This window comes from Mus pahari, chromosome 4 (genome assembly GCF_900095145.1).
Source record: "Mus pahari chromosome 4, PAHARI_EIJ_v1.1, whole genome shotgun sequence".
NCBI classification, from domain to species: Eukaryota; Metazoa; Chordata; class Mammalia; order Rodentia; family Muridae; genus Mus; species Mus pahari.
In genome coordinates, this window is record NC_034593.1 from 115195462 (window position 1) to 115219828 (window position 24367).

Sequence of the window (24367 nt, forward strand, 5' to 3'; positions counted from 1 at the left end):
ACATACACACACACACACACACACACACACACGATTTTTCAGTGATCATTTTTATGTCACTAGAATTTTCTATTTAAATACTTTAACTTTTTTAATGTTTTCTTTTTAAAAAAACAAAAACAACAACAAAAAAAAAAAACCCTGATGCCTGTCTTTATGACACTTTAAAAGAAATTTAAACTTTTTAAAATGGCATTGCTACCTAGGATAAGATGGGGGATGATTTCCAACTACAAGTTCTTAAAGTTTTTAGCCATAGCAGGTAGATGCTAAGAAGCCCTTACACTAATTATCTTGGCTTTGGAACTTTTAATTAAAAAGGGAACTAGTCAGAAACAGAATTTGTTTGATACCTATTGTCAGAAATAGAAACATAGCATGGGGACATGTCTCGGTGAGCTAAGGTGACTGCCACCAAACCTGACACCTGAGTTTAATCCCTAGGTTCCATATGGTAGAAGAGACTCCTGAAAACTGCTCTGACCTCCTCAGGTCTGCTGTGGCATGTTTATGCTTGCATATATATATTTATATGTCAAATATATATATACAAATATACATATATATATATGTATATATATATATATATATATATATATATATATATATATCAGCACAATAAATGGCAACTTAACACTAATTGACTTTAAGCTGTTTTATCTTATGAACATGAAGAAGCATTGATGTTATTATGAGAGTGTACAGTGACAAACAATTCCTTGTTACTGTACAGGTCAGTTCACTTCCTGAGACTACATTCACTGCTGTTAACTGTTTTGTTAAGTCCTGTGGGTACTTCTCCTGAAGACCCCCTCGTGGGCTCTTCCCACAGAAGAAACTTCCCACAAGAGCCTTAGTGACACTGGCACCTGGCAACTGAAGTCACATTTCACAGGACATTTCACTTTTAATAAATATGTTTCACACTGCTCAGGGACCAAGAAGGAGACAAGTATGAAGAACAGATAGCCTTCATGTTTACGTGGAAACTCAAGGCAAGTTCTAGAATTTCCCCAACAGGGATTCTTGCATATGTGTTTGAGAACTAATTGCTTTTCCCATATCAAAACATAAAATATTAGTTTCTGTATTCATTAGAACATTCAACATAAGCTTATTGAGTTTGAAAGGACTTTCTGGAACAATTTATTTATCTGAGATATTAAACATTCATTTCCCAGATATCAGGATAGACACGTGGTGAGGTCATTAGAAAGCTTCATGTCTGGAATGTGTTATCACTATTCCCTGCAGAAAAGGCCTCACTGCCTTATGGAGAATCATTCAATACACATTTGGGTTTTACATAGGTGGATATGGGATGACCATCCAAACAGCATTCATGGCTTTGTGTGCATAATCCATTCTCTCTGTTATCTATTGCTGTGTTCTGAAGTGAGAACACATCAAGGCACTCTATATCCTTTTATTGTCCTTTCATTTTGAAAAAGAAGCACAGTTCAACGTTTGTCTTTTTTGCTAGTTACCAGGAAACATCGAATAGATTCGACATCTATCTGAATTAAGGAACTCCATTGTCCATCTCTTGCTACTTACTTTGTTTTGTGAAGTTTCATTTTTAATGACAGAATAATCACAATACCTGTGAACGTGTGTATATTCATGCTGTAAACATGCCAATGATTTATGGTGGACATTTCGTGGTCGTTTTTCATCTCAGCACAGCACTGTGCTAAGTGGGGTCCCAACAGTCTTGTTATAGGCCCTGCTTCCTAGCATTGATGAATAGACGGTAATTATACTTTATTGGCACATCAGTTCCTTCTCACTAGATACTAATGTCTCAAAATGCTAACAAACACTGGTCAAAATTTAAATTTAATATCAAGAATTAAAAACAAAATCTAAGAACAATTTAAACTTGGAAACAGGGGGCTAAACAGTGAGCTGATATCCTTCATACACCAGAGTGTATTGAGGTGAAGAGAAAACGTATAATAAACTGCAGCAAATCTGAAAGAAATAGAAGAATACACAGAAAAAAAAATCCCAAACAGTGATTGACAGTCCCAGCTGTCACTGAGTTCATCAAAAATTGCTAGATGTCTTTCCATCTCTATATTAAGGACAGAGTTTTTTATTTAAATGTAATTATTAAGCTTTTTATTTTTTCTCTTTCCTCATATTTATTTCCCTTTTAAAGGTTATGGTTAATTTCTGAAGCAGTAAGATGTTACAGGGGTTAAAGGAAAGTGTGTTTCTATTATTCTAAGTGCCAGCATTGTGACTTAGGACCACTCGCTGACCCTCTCAACCCTCTGACTGTAATGTCTGCCGTGACATTTGTAAACAATGACAATGGAAACACAAGGGATGCCCTTTTGAACAGGATGACAAACATATAAATGTAAGATCACCAATTACACGCTTTACATCCACTGTTTGGTAAGGGAAGGATGCAGAAATTAGGGTCCCTCGAACTGCCTGTTGATCCAACACCCTGCTGGACGAATATCAGTTCCTTCATCCTCAAAGCTACATCATGGTCTTCATAGATACTGTAGTGCAGTTATGCCAGAAAATCTAATGCAAAGTAACATCTGGGCAGATGGCATGTGAGGTGAACTATGAGCATCCATATCCCACTTGCTTTATGAGAACAATATTGTATAATTATTGCGATACATTTTATGAAAGTGTCTCTTGATCTCCAAAAGACTGAACTTTTGCTGGACTTTGCAGCCAAGTAATAACATATTTTGAGATCAATTAAGACTCTATAGCTAAGCTGCTATAGTCAGCCTGTTTACATTTAACTACCTTTTAAGGGAATAATGTAGCTAACATTACTATGCCTTGGAGTTCCCATGCAAGCAGTTTTTATAACTCCAGCATAGCTTTAATTTTAGATTATGTGTTCTTCCATGCCCAGACCCAGTGTAATATATGTGTTTGTATATGTATGTATGAGTGTGTGTGTGAGTGTGTGTATATGAGTGTGTGTGTGAGTGTGTGTGTGTGAGTGTGTGTGCGTGTATGTGAGAGTGTGTGTGTGTGTGTGTGTGTGTGTTGTGGTATGGTGTGGTAATCACTTGCTGAAAGCAGCCAGCATGATGGAAGCAACCTCAAAACAACTATCTACCCTAAGTGCTGCACACAACACGTGGGTCTAGCTTAGGAACTTCTGTTCTCAGTGATGAGGGCCATTCAAGGTCAGCCAGGGTCACAGAATCACTACTTCCCTTGTAAATCCCTGTTAAAGACTCCTGAAAAGAGCCTTGCCTCCCTTTCTCACAACATGTTTTCTGTGCTGTTTAATAAATACAGAACAAAGCCTTTTATTGGAGACAGGCATGGCAGATTTCAGACATATAAATCAGGGAACTGAGACAGACTGATCAGAGAAACACAACAGAAATGCCAGTAACTAAAACTGCAGAGAGATGGAAGACAAGGGGAGAGAGTAGAAAATCTTAACGTGGGCTTTCTCTTGTTTAAACTAACTCTGAGTTGCTTTATTTTCATCCCTTAATGTGTTGTCCACAAGTTCTGGTGCCCTCTAATGTTACTTCTGATAATAATCTGAAGCCTGGAATAATTAGTTTTGGTAATGAAATACAAAAATGACATATTATAAACACTTATGATCAAGAAGTCCTTGTTTTATATACTTTATTTTAAATATTTTTTTAATTTTATGTGTATGTTTGTATGTCTGACTATGTGTGTGTACCATGTGCAGCCTCAGAGACCAGAAGAGGGAAAAGATCAGAGTTCAGATTCTCTAGAACTGGGGTTATAGACAGCTCTGAGCTACCTGACCTGGAAACTGAACACTTGTCCCTCCATAAGAACAGCAAGTGTTCTTAACCACTGGGTCATTTGTTCAGCTCCTATGTACTTTATTATACAGAACACTTATCTAAAAATGGTCGAGTATTCTAAATGTACAAAAAATGGTTCTAAACACAAAGGTGTTAAGAGATTGTTCTCTTCATGCTGTAGCATTAAAAACCTCAAGAAGGGCAATAATAGTCTATCCTTAATTCCAAATGGCCTGGTCCACCTGACAAGAGTCTACATCTAATGATGCTGGAGACAAAACCATAGGAATCTTAATATTAGTGAGAAGAACTCAAAGTTTGGATGAGAGAGACAGAGACAGAGACAGACAGAGAGACAGACAGAGAGACAGAGAGACAAAGACTGCTATGTAGTCTGATCAGTTGTGTAGATTCAGTGGCCATATTGATATAGATGAGACTCCTCTTGAATTTGAACTTGCAAAGGCAGACATGTAACATAACTTGAACATAGCACCTTGAGGTGTAGAGTCACTTCAGCAGTTACATATTTACCTGTCAGTTTTACTGCATCAAATACAATTTGTTTCTAGCAATGGTTTGAGCATCTTCCAATGAGTTTTTGAACAAAAATAACTAAAGAGTGTTCTGAGCATAAATCTTTGACAATGCTTTCATGTACGTCAACGCTGATACAATAAAACAGACTAAGTTTTTCAAACAGTCAACAAATATTCACTGAGGTTCCTGTATTAAGTCATCAGGTTCTGTGGTCCTTTGATCACCAAGAGAGCTGCCACTTTATGTACTACAGTTTTAGAATGATGCTATTTCTATCTGCCATTTAAGATGCCTAAATATACCTATACCAAGTAGTTAAACAATGAGAACATGCCGCTTCTATGAAAAAGCCATGTGCCTACAGCTCCTTTAAGGCGCCTCTGTTTCTCTAACAAGCAATAACACAACAGTATAAATTATATCTATATTCTATCTTCATGGATCTGTCATTTCAAAATGGACTAGTCGGTTGCTTTTGTGTATATATCAGAATGTAACTAACACTCAATGGCTCTGTAAAGCATTTTGTTACTGCTCATTCTTCTTGAAGTTTCATAAAAGCATAGAAAGAGGTCAATGGGAAAATAGGTCATCAAGTTAGGGAGAGAAATAGCCAATGGTGCACGGTGAACACCCAATATCAATCAAACCACTACCTATTGGTTAGTAGTTGTTTGACGAGAGTTCTAAACAAGAAGGTACTACAGCATGGTTTCTAAACCCAGGTAGCCTATAAATGTGATTTGTAAGTAATAAAAATAAAAATCAGTTAGCAACTACACAGACATGTCAATAATTTCAAGTTCGTATGTCTGAATAATCTGCTTGGTAAATCCTACAGGGCCTCTATCTTGGCTTTTACACAACAGAAAACATTCAACTAACATATGTAAGTCCTTTAACTATAGTAAAATGTAAATGTTCAAACAGAAGCAGGTAAAATATATGTTCAAGGGAAAGTTCAGAGGATATGGTCACTTTAAAGGACAGTAACCTGGCTTTCATTCCTCCAACTATTGGAAAAGCGCCTTGCCCATGCTGACTAAGCTCCCGCAGAGCTACAGCGCTGGTCTCCGTAATGATGAGTTAAATTGGGCATGTTTTACTCAAGAGTGTGTTTACTAATAAAAATATTGGTTTATACACAGTAACTAATTTTTTTAGGCGTTTTGAATTCCAGTGGAACTGTGGGAGAACTGTATGAGAAAATCCTGGTTCCATGAGTAGCCACCGACTCAATAATTCAGAGACGTGATATTGACACTGAAAATCTGAACTCTCTTCAACTCTGTGCAATTCCACACAGTCTTAGACTTGTGCTTAATATTTTTTATGGATAGATTCTTTAAAGACTAACTTAATATTCACTAAAGTAAAATATTCACATAAAATCTCAAAGAAAAAATATTTTATCTACATATAATTGCCATGTTTTATTGAAATTTAAATGTTCAACTTAAAGGGAACACTCTACTTAAATAATAGCTAAAGCTTACTATAGTTTTTTTCTTATTCAAGCCAGATATTAAGCACACAATTGTATTAATTCCCCTAATCTTGAAATTAAACATATAAAAGACGAACTAACCAGTGACTTGGGGTGAGAAACCAAACTCAGACTGCCATTCTACACTATAATCCTATTTTACTCTTTAGAACTCAACTTCTTATGATCCCTATTTGCAATTCTAATTAGTGAGAAATAGCTCAGACTCTGAAAATTATTTCTTAAGCCTTTAGAATTACAAGGCTCAAATGAGCCAATGTGATAAAAAGAATATTAAAGTGATTTAGAGAATTCTGCGGTATTAAATGAATACTAAACTTAGCTAGTTTTCATCTAAACGTGAAAATGAAGAGTGGAGGTGTTGTGGCTGGTCTCTTGGTTTCTTACAATAATAAAGTACTGTGGTTCAAAGGTCAGGTGCCAATTAATGACACAATGCTTCCCTACTTTCTTTTTTAATTTTATAAACACCGTTATTTTTAAAACATGCAAATAAGTAAAAAGATCACACACCAAATCTAACTGGAATCAGTCAGTATAACTCAATGCATTTCTACACAATTAGGATAAGCCTTCAGAACCGAAGCAGGGTGCTTCTCTTCAAGTTCATGTTTTCACTCTTGAATATATTTTATCCACTTGTTCTCCTCCAAAAATGAAAAATCAGTGGCAAAGCTGATACAGTTAAGCTCTTTGTAATCCTTCATAAGTCATGCACACTACCTGCAGTTGGTCCTTTATCATCCCTTAACATTTAGCCTTTCTTGTTCTTCTTCTCTACATGTTACACCATACCTCTTTATAGACAATCCACTAGACAAGGTCTTAGATATGTGTCACTAACTGTTTTAAAATATCAAGAAATGTGGTTTTTTAAGATGTATTTATTTCATTTATATGAGTACAGTCACTGTCTTCAAACACACCAGAAGAGGACATCTGGTCCCATTACAGATGGTTGTGAGTCACCATGTGGTTGCTGGGAATAGAACTCAGGACCCCTGGAAGAGCAGTCAGTGTTCTTAACCACTGAGCCATCTCTCCAGCCCTGCAAAGTGTTTTTTAAAAGGGAGTTGAAAACCTGGGTTGTCTCTCTTGAATAGGATTTTTCGAGGCTGGCAATAAAAGACAGTGCATGTATCAACCCAGATCCTTTCTATGGATGAAAAATTTTACCATACTCAGCAGAGCAATAAGATGACTAGAAATTAGTATATGTATTAAAAATATTTTTAGCAAAATTCTGAGGTAAACATATTAACATTTGTCTGACTCTATACATCAGTAACTCTAAAATCAGTGCAGCCATCGTTGGCAGCTAGTACCTTTCTTGTTAATACAATGCTGTTTAACTTCAACCATTAGAAAGTTATGACTTGTTCTCCCAAGTGAATGTAACTACGACGTGATGGGTTGTTGTGTAATTCATTAGAGGCCTGACACTCTCCCTTTAAAGTAGAGGAGTATGTTGTGAACAACATATGATGATTACAGAATAGTAATGAACATGGAGCAGGCATGCAGTAAAGATCAATAGCTTCTGATACCATAGGTATTATTGTCACTCCATGAATATGAGATATTTAATCTACTATTCAGAATGAGTTAATCAACTGGTCCAATATCTACTGTTCAATAATGTATTTATTGGATGTTAATTGGATGCATATTATGCATCAAGCCTAGGTCAGCTAGCAGTAGACTCTTTTTACTAACAGTAACTTCTAGTGTATATGTTTTAGTTTATAAGCCATTGTAAGTTGATTCATGTAAGTCAATGCTAACCTTTCACCCCAAGGTTAACTTCACCCACATTTATATTGGTATAGTCCAGAGAAGAGAGATTTAGCTTTGGATCATGTTCATTATCAGTGTGATGGCTATTTCTTAATATGGAACCGCCAAATTATCTTTACTATATGCGTTTCCTTAATCTCTAGGAACTGGCTCCCCACAGTTCAAAGTAGTTAGAATTAAAAACAAGATTATCTTTTTTTTCTGTTCTGTTTCTTATTCCAGGAGACAAAAAGGCCAGAATTGGGGTACTCCATTTCACCTTTGTAGAAGAAAGTAGAGAGAGGGAGAGAGAGAGAAAAAACTTCAGAAGGGAGAAAAGATTCTTTAAAGTTGTCAGAAGAACAAAAATGAAGAATCTGAGTGGGCAAAATCTCAGCTACTGCTAAAAGGCCAAGTGGCTTCCAATGGCGCAAAGAAATTAACCACGGAGAGAGGGTGACAAACAGGAGTGGCAGCTTTACCTCCTCATACCCCACCGGCATCCGGTTGTAGTTCCCACAAGAATCATGTAGAGAACATGTTTGATCTCAACATCAGAGATCAAAGTGGAACTCTATCGAAATTTACAAGCAAACCCTGGCTAGCTTTCTCTACTCTTCCTTCAAGCTCGCAACTGCTGCTCACTCGGGACCTGTGTGGGGTAAATTTGTGATGCCATCTTCCTCGACTGAAGGCAGTCATTAGGTCAGCCCTCAAGGATCCAAACTTATCTCCTGAATGCCTCTGCATACTCTTTTTCTGATTCTCTCTCTTAACATTCCCCACTCCTGAAATTTCACAGCGAGCCCTTTAATCACGACCAGGCTGACCTGTAGCATCTCTCTGTGCTAAATGTTTTCCCAGAATAGTCCTCTAAACCTCGTTCTAGCTGAATCCTGATGCTACAGCTTCCTTGGTGCCACCAGAGCATGACTGCTTACACGCCCTCATCCTACCCACTGCGCTTGCCGACTACTCTCTCTTCCAAACTCTTCCTTTTCCTTCATAAGCCTCCTTGTGCATTCTGCCTGTGTTCCCCTGGCTCTCATTCCTCATCCTCTGAAGACTATAACTTCACTGCCACGCTCTCCCACTCACACACTCATGGACTTACCAAAATAATTTAAGGTTCCAGAATTCTCCTCTGCCAATGACACATCTTTTCCTTTATCTCATATACTCACTCCAAGATCATCACACCCTAGTCATTTCAAAACAGGAGAACTTTTTTCCAAAATCTGTTTTGCCACTTAATTCCTTGACCGCCACTCATCCGATGTCAGCAATCCCTCCACCACTGATACCTAGAATCCATTCGCTTACCCCGGTGTCCGTCTATTCGGCACATGTTCTGTGCATGCTCTGCGCATGCTCTTTGGAACAATGTGCATGTTTTCTCCCACGTATCCCATGTTTGCTTGCATTTCTCTAGCTTAGCCATACGTGCTTGCTTAAGCAGCATTCCCAATCACAAGCAATGTTATCTTCTGCCTGAACTGGACTTCAGAGGAACACATACACATGCTACCTGGATTCACTTTAAATCCATGCTCATGACCTCAAGCAGATCCTTCACATGGCTGGACAATCACAACCGTCACATCTCACGCATTCTCTCCTATCTCCTGAATCGGTCATTTCACACCTCTCTCCATAACCTCTATCACCTCTCTCCGATAACTCAGCTAGTAAATTTGATTCATTCCACTGAACAAAAAGAAGGCTCCCACCTGACACCCAGCTTTCAGCCTCATTTCCATTCTACTTCCTGATAGGACCCACATGCCCTTTCTCTAACTATCTACACCCTTAGTAAATGACAACTCTCCACTGTGTACCAGGCCTGATCACTTTATCAGTTAATGAAGGAGCCCTTGGTCATTCTCCAGTCTCTTTAGTTTCTACCTGTCTCCTCCTTAAATCGTGGATCTCTTTTCTTTCCCTGCTGATATTTTCCAGTTATGAAACAGAAGTGCTATTGCTCCTTTTACTTAAACAGAAATGCCTTTCTTGACCCCGTTTCTTCTTCCAGCTGCTCTCTTGTCTCCTCTGTGCTTTATAAAATGGGTCTTTGGAGGAATATTTTGTCTGTCCATTGTCCAGTAAATGAACTCCATCTGACTCCACTCCACCCTCCACTGAAATTATTCTAATGAATTCATCTCTTATTACCACATGCTCCAGATATTATTCAGCTCTTCAGATTATTTGGCCAAAAGTATTTCACAAAGTTGACCATTTCATAGATCCAAAAATAGCTTTTTTATTTGGCTTCCATGACACAAATCTCTCCAGGTTTCCCTCCTACATCTTCGTGTGCTCTTGCCCATTCTCATGTCCTAGAGTGCCCTAAGGTTCAGCTAACAAACACCTTCTATTATTCACAGATACTCATAAGTACTTTGATAATCTCATCCAGTCCTATGGGTTAAGTATTGTCTATACACTGACTGAACTGAAGTTTCTATCTCGGGTCAAATCTTCTTTTCTGAACTTCAGACTCAATGTGTTCAACTCCCTTATCTTGGATGGATATTATATAGCAAACTTAAAATTTTCAAAATTGGCTGGATTATTCCTTCAGGCCTGCTCTTCACACAGACCTCTCCACCACAGTTCTTGAAAATGCAACAGCCACTTCTCTCATGGCAACCCCAAACTTCATTCTTCATCCTTCCTTCTGCCATCATCCTGTGCCGAATCCATCTATAGAGGGCACAAAGTCCTTGTGCTCACAGATAAAACACTAGGGAAACCAGGAAGAGATGTAGAACCTGTTTTCCGCCCAGCAGGCTGGGAATGCATGTGTTTAGTAGCCTGGTGACCTGTAAGCTATCTAAAGCCGGGTCACACCTGGCTCCCCCAGACTGCTTTATTTATTTCACTCAACCTCAAAATACCCTTATCTTGAGCACTGTTTCTCAGTTAATAGAACCCATCTTTATGGAAAAGGTCACATGTACTTTCTAAAGAAGTTCAATGTAATCATGTTTTAAGTTTTATTATAAACTTAAGATTGAGTTAATTATCAGCAGGAAGCACTTTTCCAAAACCATGCTGTACTTAAATGTGCCTAAAATAAACTTCCTGTGTCAGACTCCCAAAGTTTGAACCAACACCAGCTACAGAATAGTGTTGAACAACTTCAATCTTGCCTCATGTGGCCACAGTCTATATGCCACAGTGTTTGCAGAAACACCCACAACCACCAACCAACAGCTCTATCTTTAAATTCTACCTGGAAACCAAGTAGAGCTCATCACTTCTTCTTCTCTCTCATTTTATTTCAGACAGGCTGACCTCCCTGGTGGTCCTTGGACACATTACCATATTCTGTGGAGCTCTTGCATCAAGACTTGTAAAAATGGACTCTTTGAAAATAGTGCATGGCTTCATGTTTTTCCCTTTTATTTATTTCCTTTTTTTTTTTTTTTTTTTTTTGATATTGGTCTTACTATGGATTTCTAGTTGGCTCTGTATTCACACATACCCACTTGCCTCTGTCTCCCAGATGCTGAGATTAAAGGCGCACACTACCATTCCCAGCTGATTTTCTGCGTTTCCTTGGTCCATATGGATTGGTTACTCTTCCATTGCTGTGAAAAAGCACCGTGACCAAGACAACTTCAAAAGGAATGCATTTAACTAGGCTTATGGTTCCAGAGGGTGAAAGTCACGAAAGGGAAGGCATGTTGCCCAGAGGAGCTAAGAGCTCACTTCAACACCCATAAAGAGGACATGGAGAGAGGGCACACACTGGGAATGGTGGGAGTCTTTTGCTATCTCATCCCCAACGGCACACTTCCTCCAATAAGCCCAAACCTCCTAATCTTTCCCAAACAGTCCTACCTAGTGGGGACCACGTAGTCAAATATTTGACTCTATGGAAGCCATTCTCATTTAGAGTGGAGGTCTTGCTTCTTTCTGACCTACTGCATCCTCAGCACCAAAACTTTGTTTGAGTGAACAGATGAACAAGTGCTGTGCCTGACATCAGATTGGAAGAGAAGAATGATGTGGTTATGTCCGCGGAAGCAAGGTTGGAAGGCGGGAGGCCGCTGGGAAATCAAGCAGTACAATCTGTGCCCTTGGTCACAGGAAGAGAGGACTCAAGAGAATTCCCAGAATATAAAGTGTCCTGTTCCAATCTAAACCATGCGGACAGTACTTAAGAGCACAGCCACAGAAATCATTTAAATAAGATCACCCCTCATTTCCAAAACAGACAAGTCCTTACATTTCAAACCTCTTCCTCAGTTCCAGTAGATGCAAATACAGTCGAAACTTTCCAGTGCTTTGGGTGAGTACTTAATTAATGTCTGCTAGAACTGCTTACTACTGAGTAAATATCAATGCTGAAATTCAAAAGATTCCACAGGCCATATTTGTTTCAAACCTGAATTAACATTATCTAATATAAGGCAGGAAGCCTTTGCTTCATGAAATGGGGCGTCAGCAATAAACAGTGCCCCGGTTAGTTTTTACTTAACTTGACACAAGCTAGGGCCAGCTAGGAAGAAGGAACTTCAACTGAGAAAATGCCCCTTCATATTGATTTGTTGGCAAATCTACAGGGCATTACCTTGATGAATGATGAGTGAGTGAGGGCCCAGCCCACTTTGGGCAGTGCCTTCTCTGTGCAGATGGGCTTTGATTACACGAGAAGGCAATCTGTGTGAGCCCTGTGGAGCAAGCAAGTAAGCAGTCTTCTTTCATGCTCTCTGCTTCCATTCCTACCTCCACGTTATTCTTGCCTTGAGTTCTTGCCCTGACCTCCCTTCATAATGTATTATGATCCAGATATACACGCCACAGAAACCCTTCTCTCACCAAGTTACTTTTGGTCACGGTGTTTTATCGCAGCAATAGAAAGCAAACAACAACAGCCATGCTGAAATTTAGCTCTACTGTACAAATATATTTGTGTCTAATTTAACTAGTTATAGAACTGTAGTTTAGTCCATGGTTCAATAATTCTATGAATTCCATTATTTTATTTCATTTTTATTGCCCTTATTAAGTCCCAGACTAGTAGGATTGTTCTTGGCATTTTTAAAGGCTGGTCCAAACCAGATGGATCCAAATGACATTTGTGAGAAAGATTTTAGTTGCAGAAAAACATTTTAGTTTAACACAATCCAGATTGTAGGGCAATAGCAACTATTCCCAAATTACAGTTAAGTATAGTCTTTCCTCTCTGATGGTTACAGTCATGCCATTTAAGATTCTGTCCTACCTATAATACTACTGCTTCTGCTAACAGATAGGTGGAGTCAATATGAGATGACTGCATTATTCTAATGTAGATTGTCATGTACAATAATATTCATGGAGTGCTTGTTCTACTATGAATTTCCCACAAATTCCCTCCAGTCACCTACAACTCCAACTTCAGGTTGTTATAATCGCTGAGGTTGAATAAATTCAGACACAAGGAAGTAGATTGCTGGTGTTCCTTAGCTGGAAACAAATGGATTCTGGAACCCATAGTTTTAACATAGCTTCCAAAAATTGTCTGAGTCACACTAAGACATCTTCTAAAGTGAATACTGAATGTATCATCTTGTTATAGAAGGTTTGCTGTTCTAGAAAAATTACTATGGCCTTAAAATGATGTCTTAAGATGGGCCACTGTGCTGGGTGGGTGTTGTGTGCCTTTGATCCCAGCACACCGGATGCAGAGGCGGGAGGATCTCTGTGAGTTTGAGGTCAGCCTAGTATACAAAATGAGTCTAGGATACCCAGGATTCTGTTACACAGAGAAGCCCTGTCTTGAAAACAAACAAACAAACAAAAACAAAACAAAACAAGAACACAAAGATTGTATGCTTTGAGAGAAAAGATAACATGGCATTAAACTGATAAGTTTGCATCTTTTTTTTTTTTTTCTTGGTTTTTCGAGACAGGGTTTCTCTGTATAGCTCTGGTTGTCCTGGACCTCACTTTGTAGCCCAGGCTGGCCTCGAACTCAGAAATCTGCCTGCCTCTGCCTCCCAAGTGCTGGGATTAAAGGCATGTGCCACCACACCTGGCTTATAAGTTTGCATCTTTATTGCTACAATTTAGTGACTGTGATTCAAAACCAAAATGAGGACATTTTAAAAACTGTTGATCCTTGGTGTGATATGTAAGTGGTGGCAAGCAATAGCCCTTTATATTGAAGTCACTGTCAAAAAACAAATAAATTTGATACACGGTAAAAGTATCTCAACCTTCCTAAGCTTTTATTAATATTTAAACTGGCTATAAATGTTTATAAAAATGTTATTGAGTTTATTTTTACTACCTAGATATCAGCCTTGTTTATAACACTATAATATCAATTCTGACATAATTACTAAATAAATATTTTAGAGGAAATATATTTATGAAGTTCAATAATAGAATGAATGTTAAGGTTAATTGACTTTGGAACAGAGAAAAACTAATGAGACTGATAAATTCTAGTCTAATCTTTTAAGGAAAACAAGCTAATGGTCATAATTACAATCATTGGGAAAAGAAAACAGAAAATGTGACGATTTTATTTAGGGTGTTTTCTTGTGCCAGATTTACTAATTCCCTCCATTCCTTTTAAGGACACTCTTCATCACAAAGCCCTGCCTCTCAGTCCCATGTTTCCTTTAAATTATTGTAAACTAAGGCATACTTTTTATTACATTTCCAAGTTCACATGATAATATATAAAACATATTTTAGTTTTTGAAAAAAAATCTTAATTTGAGTTTTGGATTCTTTTAGCACCCAACACAAGTGGTATTTTTGGAAAGCTGGTACAGCCCAAATTGCCTTTCATTGAGAAATACAACAGGGTACAGAGAGTCCTGGGTTTTATATTGGATGTCATAATGTTCACAGGAAATCCCAGCTTAGAAGAAAAACAGAGGAAATTCTTTCTTCTCTTTGTCCCTACACCACAGTATTGAATGTCACATAATTAGAAATAGGTAAAGTTTGGCTTCTATGAATGCCGTCTCTATTACCATATGTATCTGGAAATTATTTTCAGTTTCTATATTTTATTTGAATTTTAATAGAATTCTTGGTGGAAAAAAACAGTAGAATTTCTGGTGATGGTTTTCTATGATTTGGGAATCTCTTTATTACATTAATCCGAGGATGAATAAATACTTCTTTATTAATAATGGTAAGTTATAAATATGGTCCACACTTCAGGAAGAAGGATGCAGTAGTGTATGTATTGTTAAAGGCAGCTCAAATAAATACTCAGGATGTCCTGTAGCAGATAAAATTTGAACATGATACACAGACATGGACTCAATTTCTGCATCAATAAATTGAGGATCCCCCCACATCTCACAGGATTTTGTCTCCGCTAAAGATAAAATATTATGTGTAAAACTCATGGCACAAAACTTGAAACATAACTCCTAAATTGATCTTATTCACTTTAACTCTACAATTTCTAATTAATGTGCATTTTTGAATAATAACAATAATAACTGCAACAACACCTGCTTTACAGCTAGTGAAGTCTGAGCGATTTGAGACAATCTCATAGTTTTGTGGAAGTCAATTACAATTTTGTACTCTTCATTGAATATACACAATAGCTGTAATTCGACTGTAGGAACCATAGAAAAGCATGTTTTAAGTTTCTTATTTCATAGTTCAAATGTCACTGGATCCTGAGAAAGAAGCATTGAGATTGTTTTAACCCTGTTTAGAGATTACAGAACTGCCATTTTCTTTTTTATTATTATTATTATTATTATTTTCTTTATTTACATTTCAAATGCTATCCCGAAAGTTCCCTATACCCCCCCCCCGCCCCTGCTCCCCTACCCACCCACTCCCACTACTTGGCCCAGGCCTTCCCTTGTGCTGGGTCATATAAAGTTTGCAAGACCAAGGGGCCTCTCTTCCCAATGATGGCCGATTAGGCCATCTTCTGCTACATATACAGCTAGAGACACAAGCTCAGGGGGTATTGGATAGTTCATATTGTTGTTCCACCTACAGGGTTGCAGCCCCCTTCAGTTCCTTGGGTACTTTCTCTAGCTCCTCCATTGGGGACCCTGTGTTCCATCCAATAGCTGGCTGTGAGCATCCACTTCTGTGTTTGCCAGGCACTGGCATAGACTCACAAGAGGCTGCTATATCAGGGTCCCTTCAGCAGAATCTTGCTGGCATGAGCATTAGTATCTAGGTTTGGTGGCTGATGATGGGATGGATTCCTGGATGGGGTAGTCTCTGGATAGTCCATCCTTTCATCTTAGCTCTAAATTTTGTCTCTGTACCTATATCCTTTCATGAGTATTTTGTTCCCTATTCTAAGGAGGAATGAAGTATCCATACGTTGGTCTTCCTTTTTTTTGGTTTTCTTGTGTCTTGCAAATTGTATCTTGGGTATTCTAAGTTTCTGGGCTAATATCCACTTATCAATGAGTGCATATCTAGTGACTTCTTTTGTGACTTGGTTACCTCACTAAGGATGATATCCTCCAGATATATCCATTTGCCCAAGAATTTCATAAATTCATTGTTTTTAATAGCTGAGTAGTACTCCATTGTGTAAATGTACTACAGTTTCTGTATCCATTCCTCTGTTGAGGGACATCTGGGTTCTTTCCAGCTTCTGGCTATTATAAATAAGGCTGCTATGAACATAGAGGAGCATGTGTCCTTATTACCAGTTGGAATCTTCTGGGTATATGCCCAGAAGAGGTATTGCTGGATCTTCCGGTAGCACTATGTCCAATTCTCTGAGGAACCGCCAGACTGATTTCCAGAGTTGTACAAGCTTGCAATCCCAACAGCAAGAAGGAGTGTTCCTCTTTCTCCACATCCTCGCCAGCATCTGCTGTCACCTGAATTTTTGATCTTAGCCATTCTAACTGGTGTGAGGTGAAATCTCAGGGTTGTTTTGATTTGCATTTTCCCTGATGACATGACCCCTTCCCATTCAAGTAATTTTTATTATATCAAGCATTTCCTGATGACACAGCATAAGAAATTTTATTATAAGGCAGTTTTGTATTTTATATTTACTAAAAATGGAAGTGAATTTTATGTTCTACTGAAATGGGTAGGCTTGTTTATTTTTACACGCGACTTAAACCTTGGCCAAATAGTTGATGATAGCGATGACCGAGATCTGCGGAGCTGTAGGGATTTTGATTTGTTGGTTGGTTGGTTGCTATGTTTAAGACAGGGTTTCTCTGTTTGGACATAAGTGTCCTGGACTTCACTTTGTAGACTAGGGTGGTCTCAAACCCAAGGGATCCACCTGCCTCTGTCTCCAGAGAGCTGGGATTAAAGGCATGTGCCACCGCTGTCACCTGGCTGGAACCTTGATTTTATACTTTCCAATTCTAATAATTTCAATTTACACGAGTAAATATCAGAAAAGAGCAGAAAGATGTTTAATATCATTTTTTTTAAATCATTGGAAATTCTGCTCCACACCCCAAATCAAAATTCATTTAATGCTTTTTTTTTTTTAATGAAACTTAAGTCGGGAATTCATACAGTAATTTTTAAAATTCTAATGCAATGTAATTCAAAGACATACTAATTTGGTACTTGCATGTTGGGAGATGATGGTCAGGAATTATTTTTAAAGTTTTTGTTTTTATAATTAAATAATTATATTTCTTTATAATTTTATTAATTTCCTTATAACTTCAATAATGTTGAGTGCTAGGACAGTTCCATAAGCCAAAGAGCTCATACTGTGTGTCTAGACTAAAATGAAGCCCTACTATGTGACAGGGCAAGCCCTGAGAGGAACACCTTGGATTCATTACGATTTGTTTTCAAATTAATGTTGGTTACTGCACATTCTGAAAGCTTTTTTTGTCATCAATTTTTGTGACACCCATATTCCGTTCTATAGCCGCTTCTGGGTCACATGCCACAGATTAAGAAGTGCTGGAGAGTTAACAAAATTGGGCTGAATACACAGGAGGATGCAGAAGAGTATCCAAGCACTCCTGGGTAATTTGAAATCATGTAATGAAATTTACCTCCGAGGAGGGTGACTCCACCATAATCATTTGCTTTTCATTATACTATCTGTTGTGTACACACACACACACACACACACACACACACACACACACACACACCATTTACAAGCTTTAGGGTTTCTAGACACTTTAACTTACAGTACAAAAATGTTTGTCAAAATGGCAACAGCATATTAATACTCTTGAGGACAAATAATATCAAAAATCAATAATTTTTCTCTAATGAACAATCCAAATACTTCATTTAAACTAATATAGTACTTTTACATATTCTCAGAATTAGCCATATTTCTTTAAACCGATTAGAAGAGAGTCGTGGGGGCTTAGTTAGTGTGTTTGTTTTCTGGAGACACTATCTTATTCTAACCCAGGCTGGCCTTTACCTCACTTTGTAGCTGAAGATGACACTGAACTAAGTAATATATTATTCCTAGCCAATCAATATACCAGATCAATCAATATACCAGGCCAGATAGTTCACATCATTTCACAGGAAAATACTGACATTCATTTTTTTCCTATTCTTCACCAGCAATGGTACTTCTAAAAACAAACATCGACCCTTCAAAAGTCATTAAGGTGGTACAAATTATGTTGCCTAATAGCTGTCTCCTGAGAGGCTCTGCCAGTGCCTGGCAACTACAGAAGTGGGTGCTCACAGTCATCCATTGGACGGAGCACAGGGTCCCCAATAAAGGAGCTAGAGAAAGTACCCAAGGAGCTGAAGGTGTTTGCAGCTCCATAGGAGGAACAACAATCTGAACTAACCAGTACCCCCAGAGCTCCTTGGGATTAAACCACCAATCAAAGAACACATATGGTGGGACTCGTGGCTCCAGCTGTGTATGTAGCAGAGGATGGCCTAATCATTCATCAATGGGAAAAGAGGCCCTAGGTTCTATGCCCCATTATAGGGGAATGCCAGGAATGAGAGTGGGTGGGTTGGGGAACGGGGGCGGGAAGGGATAGGGGATTTTCAGAGGGGAAACTAGGAAAAGGGATAACATTTAAAATGTAAATAAAGAAAATATCTAATAAAATAAATTAGGTTGCCTAAGATCAACTTTCTAATAAATCAGTAAATCATTATAAACAGAAAAGGGCATAGGTATCTGAGACTCTGGATAATGAGTGCCTCTCAATGTATGGCCCAAATTACCTGATTGCAGGTGTTGATGTCAATGCCCCCTTTCAGATATTCCACCACTTTGTCCAGGTTGCCTGCTCTGGCAGCGCGGAGGAAGCTGGCATTGCTGTCAGACTGTAAGAGAAAGAAAGGGCCTTCGGTGAGTCATGCAGAACATCAAATACACCAGAAACAAGAACACAGGAGTGCTAACGCTGCACACTGGACAAGTGTGGGCTGAGCAATGTTGCAGTAAGAATGCTGGCGCTGATGAGAAACACACTCTGTCCATATACAAATAAAAACGAACCGTTAAACTAAAAAAACGGCAGTTACTGCTTGATTCCTAGTCTTCAGCCAATTCAATGATAAATTTACATGATAAATTTACATGATAAATTTACATGATAAATTCAACTGTCATCCGTTTTAGACTTTTTTCCATACTTGAGTGTTGGGTGCAAGGTTGTTCCTGTGTGCGGGGGTGAGCACGTGAGAGGCATGCATGAACACATGATCACAAAGCCCTGGGATTGAGGTGAGGTGTCTTGCTCCATGGCCACTTTCTATTTTTATTTATGGTTGTGCAAAGATTTTGGTTTTTGTTTGTTTGTTTGTTTGTTTTACTTATTCACTTTACATTCCACGCACTGCCCACCTCCTGGCCACTCCTTCCACAATCCTTCTATCCCACCTCCACTTCTCCTCTGAGTGGGTGGGGGCTCCCCTAGGTATCCCACACACACAAATACTCTGGCACTTTAAGTCTCTGTGAGGCTAGGCTCTTCCTCTCCCACTGAAGAAAATAACTTCTAGAGGTATCACCATACCTGACCTTAAGCTGTACTATGTAACAATAGTAATAAAACTACATGGTAGTATCGAGACAGACAAGTTGATCAGTGGAATCAAACTAAAGACCCCGAAATAAACCGACACATCTATGGATAGTTGAGTATTGATACAGAAGCCAAAACCATACAATGGTAAAAAGAAAGCATCCTCAACACACGGGGAAGCCTTCTAAGATTTTTAAGTGGGTTCCAAAGATCCTGGTTCTGGTCCTCAATTTGTATAGCATGTGTATCACGCTCTTGGCTATCTCCACAACCCTTATCCATTTGCTTTCGCATTTGGTTTTTAGTGAACTGATACTGAACCTAATGGTAAATAAAAGAAAAAAGAAAAAGAAGAAGAAGAAGAAGAAGAAGAAGAAGAAGAAGAAGAAGAAGAAGAAGAAGAAGAAGAAGAAGAACAAGAACAAGAACAAGAAGAAGAAGAAGAAGAAGAAGAAGAAGAAGAAGAAGAAGAAGAAGAAGAAGAAGAAGAAGAAGAAGAAGAAGAAGAAGAAGAAGAATTTTAAAACTAGAAGAAACTACAGCTGCTTGGATTCCTCTTTCTCCTCCTTTACTGTTAGTTTTCAGACGACTCAGAGGAAGACCGCTGAGTTGGGGTCACTACAGTTGTCCAGCCCCTTGTTGAGAGAATAAGATGCTTTGAAGAGTGGGGAAAGCGTTCACTGGCAGGTGTGCACTGGGCTAATGCAAATTTTGTACTCCTAGCGGTTTGGGGAAAACATTATTAAATGTGAACCAGCTGACATAATACCAGACTGAATTATCTTGGTGAAGATGATAGCTCTCTGGATGGAGACTTTGTTTGAAGGTTTTCATCTTCCCACAGTCTCCACAAGTCAGAGCCTGGGAATGTCATCTCATTCGCCTCGTGAAAAGTGCCAGGATGGGGGGATACCCAGGGGAGCCCCCACCTGCTCAGAGGAGAAGGGGAGGTGGGATGACAGAAGGATTGTGGGAGGGGGTGACCAGGAGGTGGGCAGTGAGCAGGATGCAAAGTGACTAAGTAAAAGGCTGTTCCAAAGGCAGAATTACACCATCACCCCAGGCTTGGATAAATATTCTGATTTTTAAGCCTTAACATAATAATGACAATAACCTTTTGTTAGGGTTCAAGGCTCTTACATAACTATTGTAAATTTTCTTGTAGTATAATATCTGGCCAAAGAGAAAGGGGGTCTGAAGAGGGATGTATTTCTTGTATTTGGACGTGAGAGCTGAGTTTGATGACTACTGTTTTCTTTCAGGTTGGGTAACACTCTCCTTAGTAGCTTGCATAGCCCCCTTCCCTCGAAGAAAATTAGACTTGGCAGGGGTTCTTGGCACACTCCCTCAGAGCTGTTTTTAAGAGAATTGTGATGATGGGCAGGTAATAGAATTGGGAATATTTTCTCAGGGAGTTTCAAATACACGATTGCTTGCACATCGTTAAGTGATTTGCACACAGGAACCCTGAAAAGCCAAGAAATGAATTATCTCACATCCGTCTGAGTACCACATGGGTTACAGGTTTCCAAGTCACACAGATGCTTAAGGGTTGAAAGGCGTGGCTGAAATCTAGACCTCCCAAATCCGTGCTCTGCTTCTTTGGAAATGTCTCCATGAGTGAAGAGTGTGGAATCTGTCTCCTTCCCAGGATGCCTCATGCTACATCCTTCCTGAAAGCTGTGCCTCTGGCAGAGCACCCCGAGCCCATCTGCAATGCAGGGACTGAATTGTGACTCACTTTAAAACGCTTCCTCTATGAAATGATTTTGCTGTTTTCGGCTAATGCTAAACTCCAGTGGGATTTTTTTCCCTTCTAGGTTTCTTACTACATCACTTAAGTATAGCTCAGTGTTCCACATGTCACTATGAAAAGCTCATAAAAAATAAAAAATAAAAAAATCTTACTGTAAATCAATGAAAATAAAATAGGATGTTCCACATATAAAGTATAAAAATATTATGTAAACACAGTTTTTCCAAAATAAACTTCATTAAAAGCTGAGTCAACAAAATGCTTCCAATTTGTGCATAAAGCAAATAATTATAGGTAATACTTTTTTTACTGTGCACCAAGAAGAGAGCTAAAAGAGCCATTATGCATCAGATAATTAATATCCATAGTAAAACTATTAAAAAAAAATAAGATGTCATTATGAGAAAAGATGCCTAGAAGTTTCTTAGGTCATATGATTACTCAGGGATGGGGGAGATTCAAGATTAATTTCACATTTATCAGACTCAGAGTCAGAAACCTCTGCTATTCTGCTACCCTGCTGTGCAAACTATCAAAGTAGAAAACACTGCAGATCCCTCGCTGATAAATTGGGTTCATTTCCTTTGGCATGATTACACTTGCTCCTTCGTCGACACGTTCTGTGTAAGCCACAGCATTTATGACATCAGTACTACACAGGGAATTCTTACCTGCCATGTCTGCTTCTAACTCCTGCTATTTGCAACTAGCAAAAACTTAAGATCTGGGTGAGAAAAACCCAGAAGGTTGTTCATTTGGGAATGAGGAGAAAATTGGTATTGTATGCACATCATTAAAAAGCTATTCAAGAAGGCTGGAGAGGTGACTCTCTGGTTAACAGGCACTTGTTGCTCCTCCAAAAGATCCATGACTGGTTCCCAGCACTCACATGGGTTAGCATATAACCAGGGCACTCCATAGTCTATTCTGGTCTTTGTATGCACCCACACACATGTAACATGTACTCACACAAACACACACATATACATAAATACAGTTTAATCTTTTATTTTCAGGAAACAATCTACAGAGGCCCCAGAAAATCCATAAGGACATCTGCCAAGCATCTCTGAGGAATGGGCAGGTGGCAGGTGCATTTGTTGTAACAGAGCATTTTCATTACTGGTTGTCTCCTTTCTGAGTTAACTGTTTAAAAAAAAAAAATGGATACAAGTTTAAGACTTAGAACAAAGACTCGGAATTAAGCAAAAAAAAAAAAAATTCCTAGTGTTATAGTAAATGCATCATTTTGCCACCTGCTGCCAGGAAGCTCTTAAGCAGTTTAATACATGTGAAATTCTTCTTCAACCCCGTGAAAGGACCCAGTTTTCCCAAAGTGAGGAAATGAAGTAAATGAAACTGTTACTATCGTGTGATTAAAGCATGAATTCCAAGGACAGAATTAAAGTGAACTTTCAAAATTTGCATATAGAGAAAATGAACTGTACTGAGGTTCAAATGCATACTCTTCTCTTTCTTGTCTATACACATTGACAACTGCACATGTCAAAACACTGTTCTACAATGGGGTCAATCTGTGATTACAGCTCTTGGCAAGACAGATTTAGACAACAGGAGCCTAGTTACTTTTAATCAATAAGGAGATAAAAGAGGATTCAAACACACACACACACACACACACACACACACACACACCAAAGGGGAGGGAAGGGGAGAGGAGGGGAGGGGAGGACAGGGGAGGAGAAACATTTTTGCCAATCTGCCTTTCCCCTCCAAGGATTAGCAGGAGGAAAACAAACTTTGAAAGCAGTTTTCTTTTTTCAGACAGGAAAGTTCTCACATCAAAACTCAGTAGAGTAAAAAGAAGCAACAGTAATTCCTCCAGGAGAAGGTCTAGACAGGTCAGACTAACCCTCTCTCTCTGTTTTGCTAATTTGTGTCTGTCTCTAGGACCCTCAAACCCTATAACCAACTGTACTTGGCTCTATAAAGCTTCATGCTCTGGAAGGAATTCAAATGTTCAGTCCCACCTATTTTAATATGCAACATATGGTTATCATTAAGTGTGCCCGCTTCATAACCTTCCTGTGCCATCTCCAGCCAAAACCAAAAAAGCTTCCTCTTAAATTTGTCTTGACACAGTTCCATTTCTGTAACTGAACATCAGCAAAATAGGACTTTCCTTGCACACAGCATGAATATGAAGAGGAATGTGTTTCCAAGTCCTATTATACACTAAAGGAATGCTTCACCAATGGCTCAGAGCCCTTGACTCTACTCAGATGTAAAAAGAGTTACAATTATTATTAGGTTATTTCAGTACTAATCTAATGAGAAAAATAAGGAATATTGCAGGTCACATACACAGCTAGCCTATGATAGGAGCCCAGCAGCTTACTTTGATGTATCCCTCTGTGCTTTTAAATAGTGTCTAACAAGTTAAGTCCAGAAGATGTGTGTGCATACATGTGTATGTGCACACTTGTGTACTTGTGTATGCATGTGTATGTATGTGTGTATGCTTCTGTGTGTGTGTGCATGTCTCTATGTATGTGTGAGTGTGTGTCCGTTTCTCTGTGTGTCTGTGTATATGTGTGCTTCTGTGTGTATCTCTGTTTACGTGCATGCGTGTCTCTGTGTGTGTCTCTGTGTGTGTGTCTCTCTCTCTCTGTGTTTGGGGGTGTGTGTGTGTATTTCTGTGTGTGTGTGTGTGTGTGTGTGTGTGTGTGTGTGTTCTGTGTGATAAAATTTGCTGTAGCACAAAGAGAAAAGGATGTTCTCACTGTCTGGTCATGAGACATGACAGGATGGTTATGAACCTGACAAACTCACCAAGTCTGAAGGACAACAATAAGTGTGCACAGATACACATGTCAATGTCATCTTTGCATGGTCAACTTGCATATGTCCTTAGCAGTGAGTATAGAAAAAATGCACCAAGAAACATTTCTCGGTTTTAGCTTTTACTTGGATTCAACTTGTACTAGCTAGTTTTGTGTCAACTTGACACAGCTGGAGTTATCACAGAGAAAGGAGCTTCAGTTGGGGAAATGCCTCCATGAGATCCAGCTGTAAGGCATTTTCT

At 38.8% G+C, this 24367-nt stretch overlaps 1 protein-coding gene across 13 annotated transcripts in view; it reads right to left on the reverse strand.

The window, feature by feature from the left end:
• Ank2 (ankyrin 2) overlaps nt 1-24367 on the reverse strand; it is a 569474-nt gene that overhangs the window by 163007 nt on the left and 382100 nt on the right. For all 13 annotated transcript variants that reach the window (XM_021195385.2, XM_029537925.1, XM_029537924.1 and 10 more), the window contains one exon: nt 18760-18861. In XM_021195385.2, coding sequence (XP_021051044.1) covers nt 18760-18861 — 102 coding nt within the window. The remainder of the gene's footprint in view (nt 1-18759; nt 18862-24367) is intronic.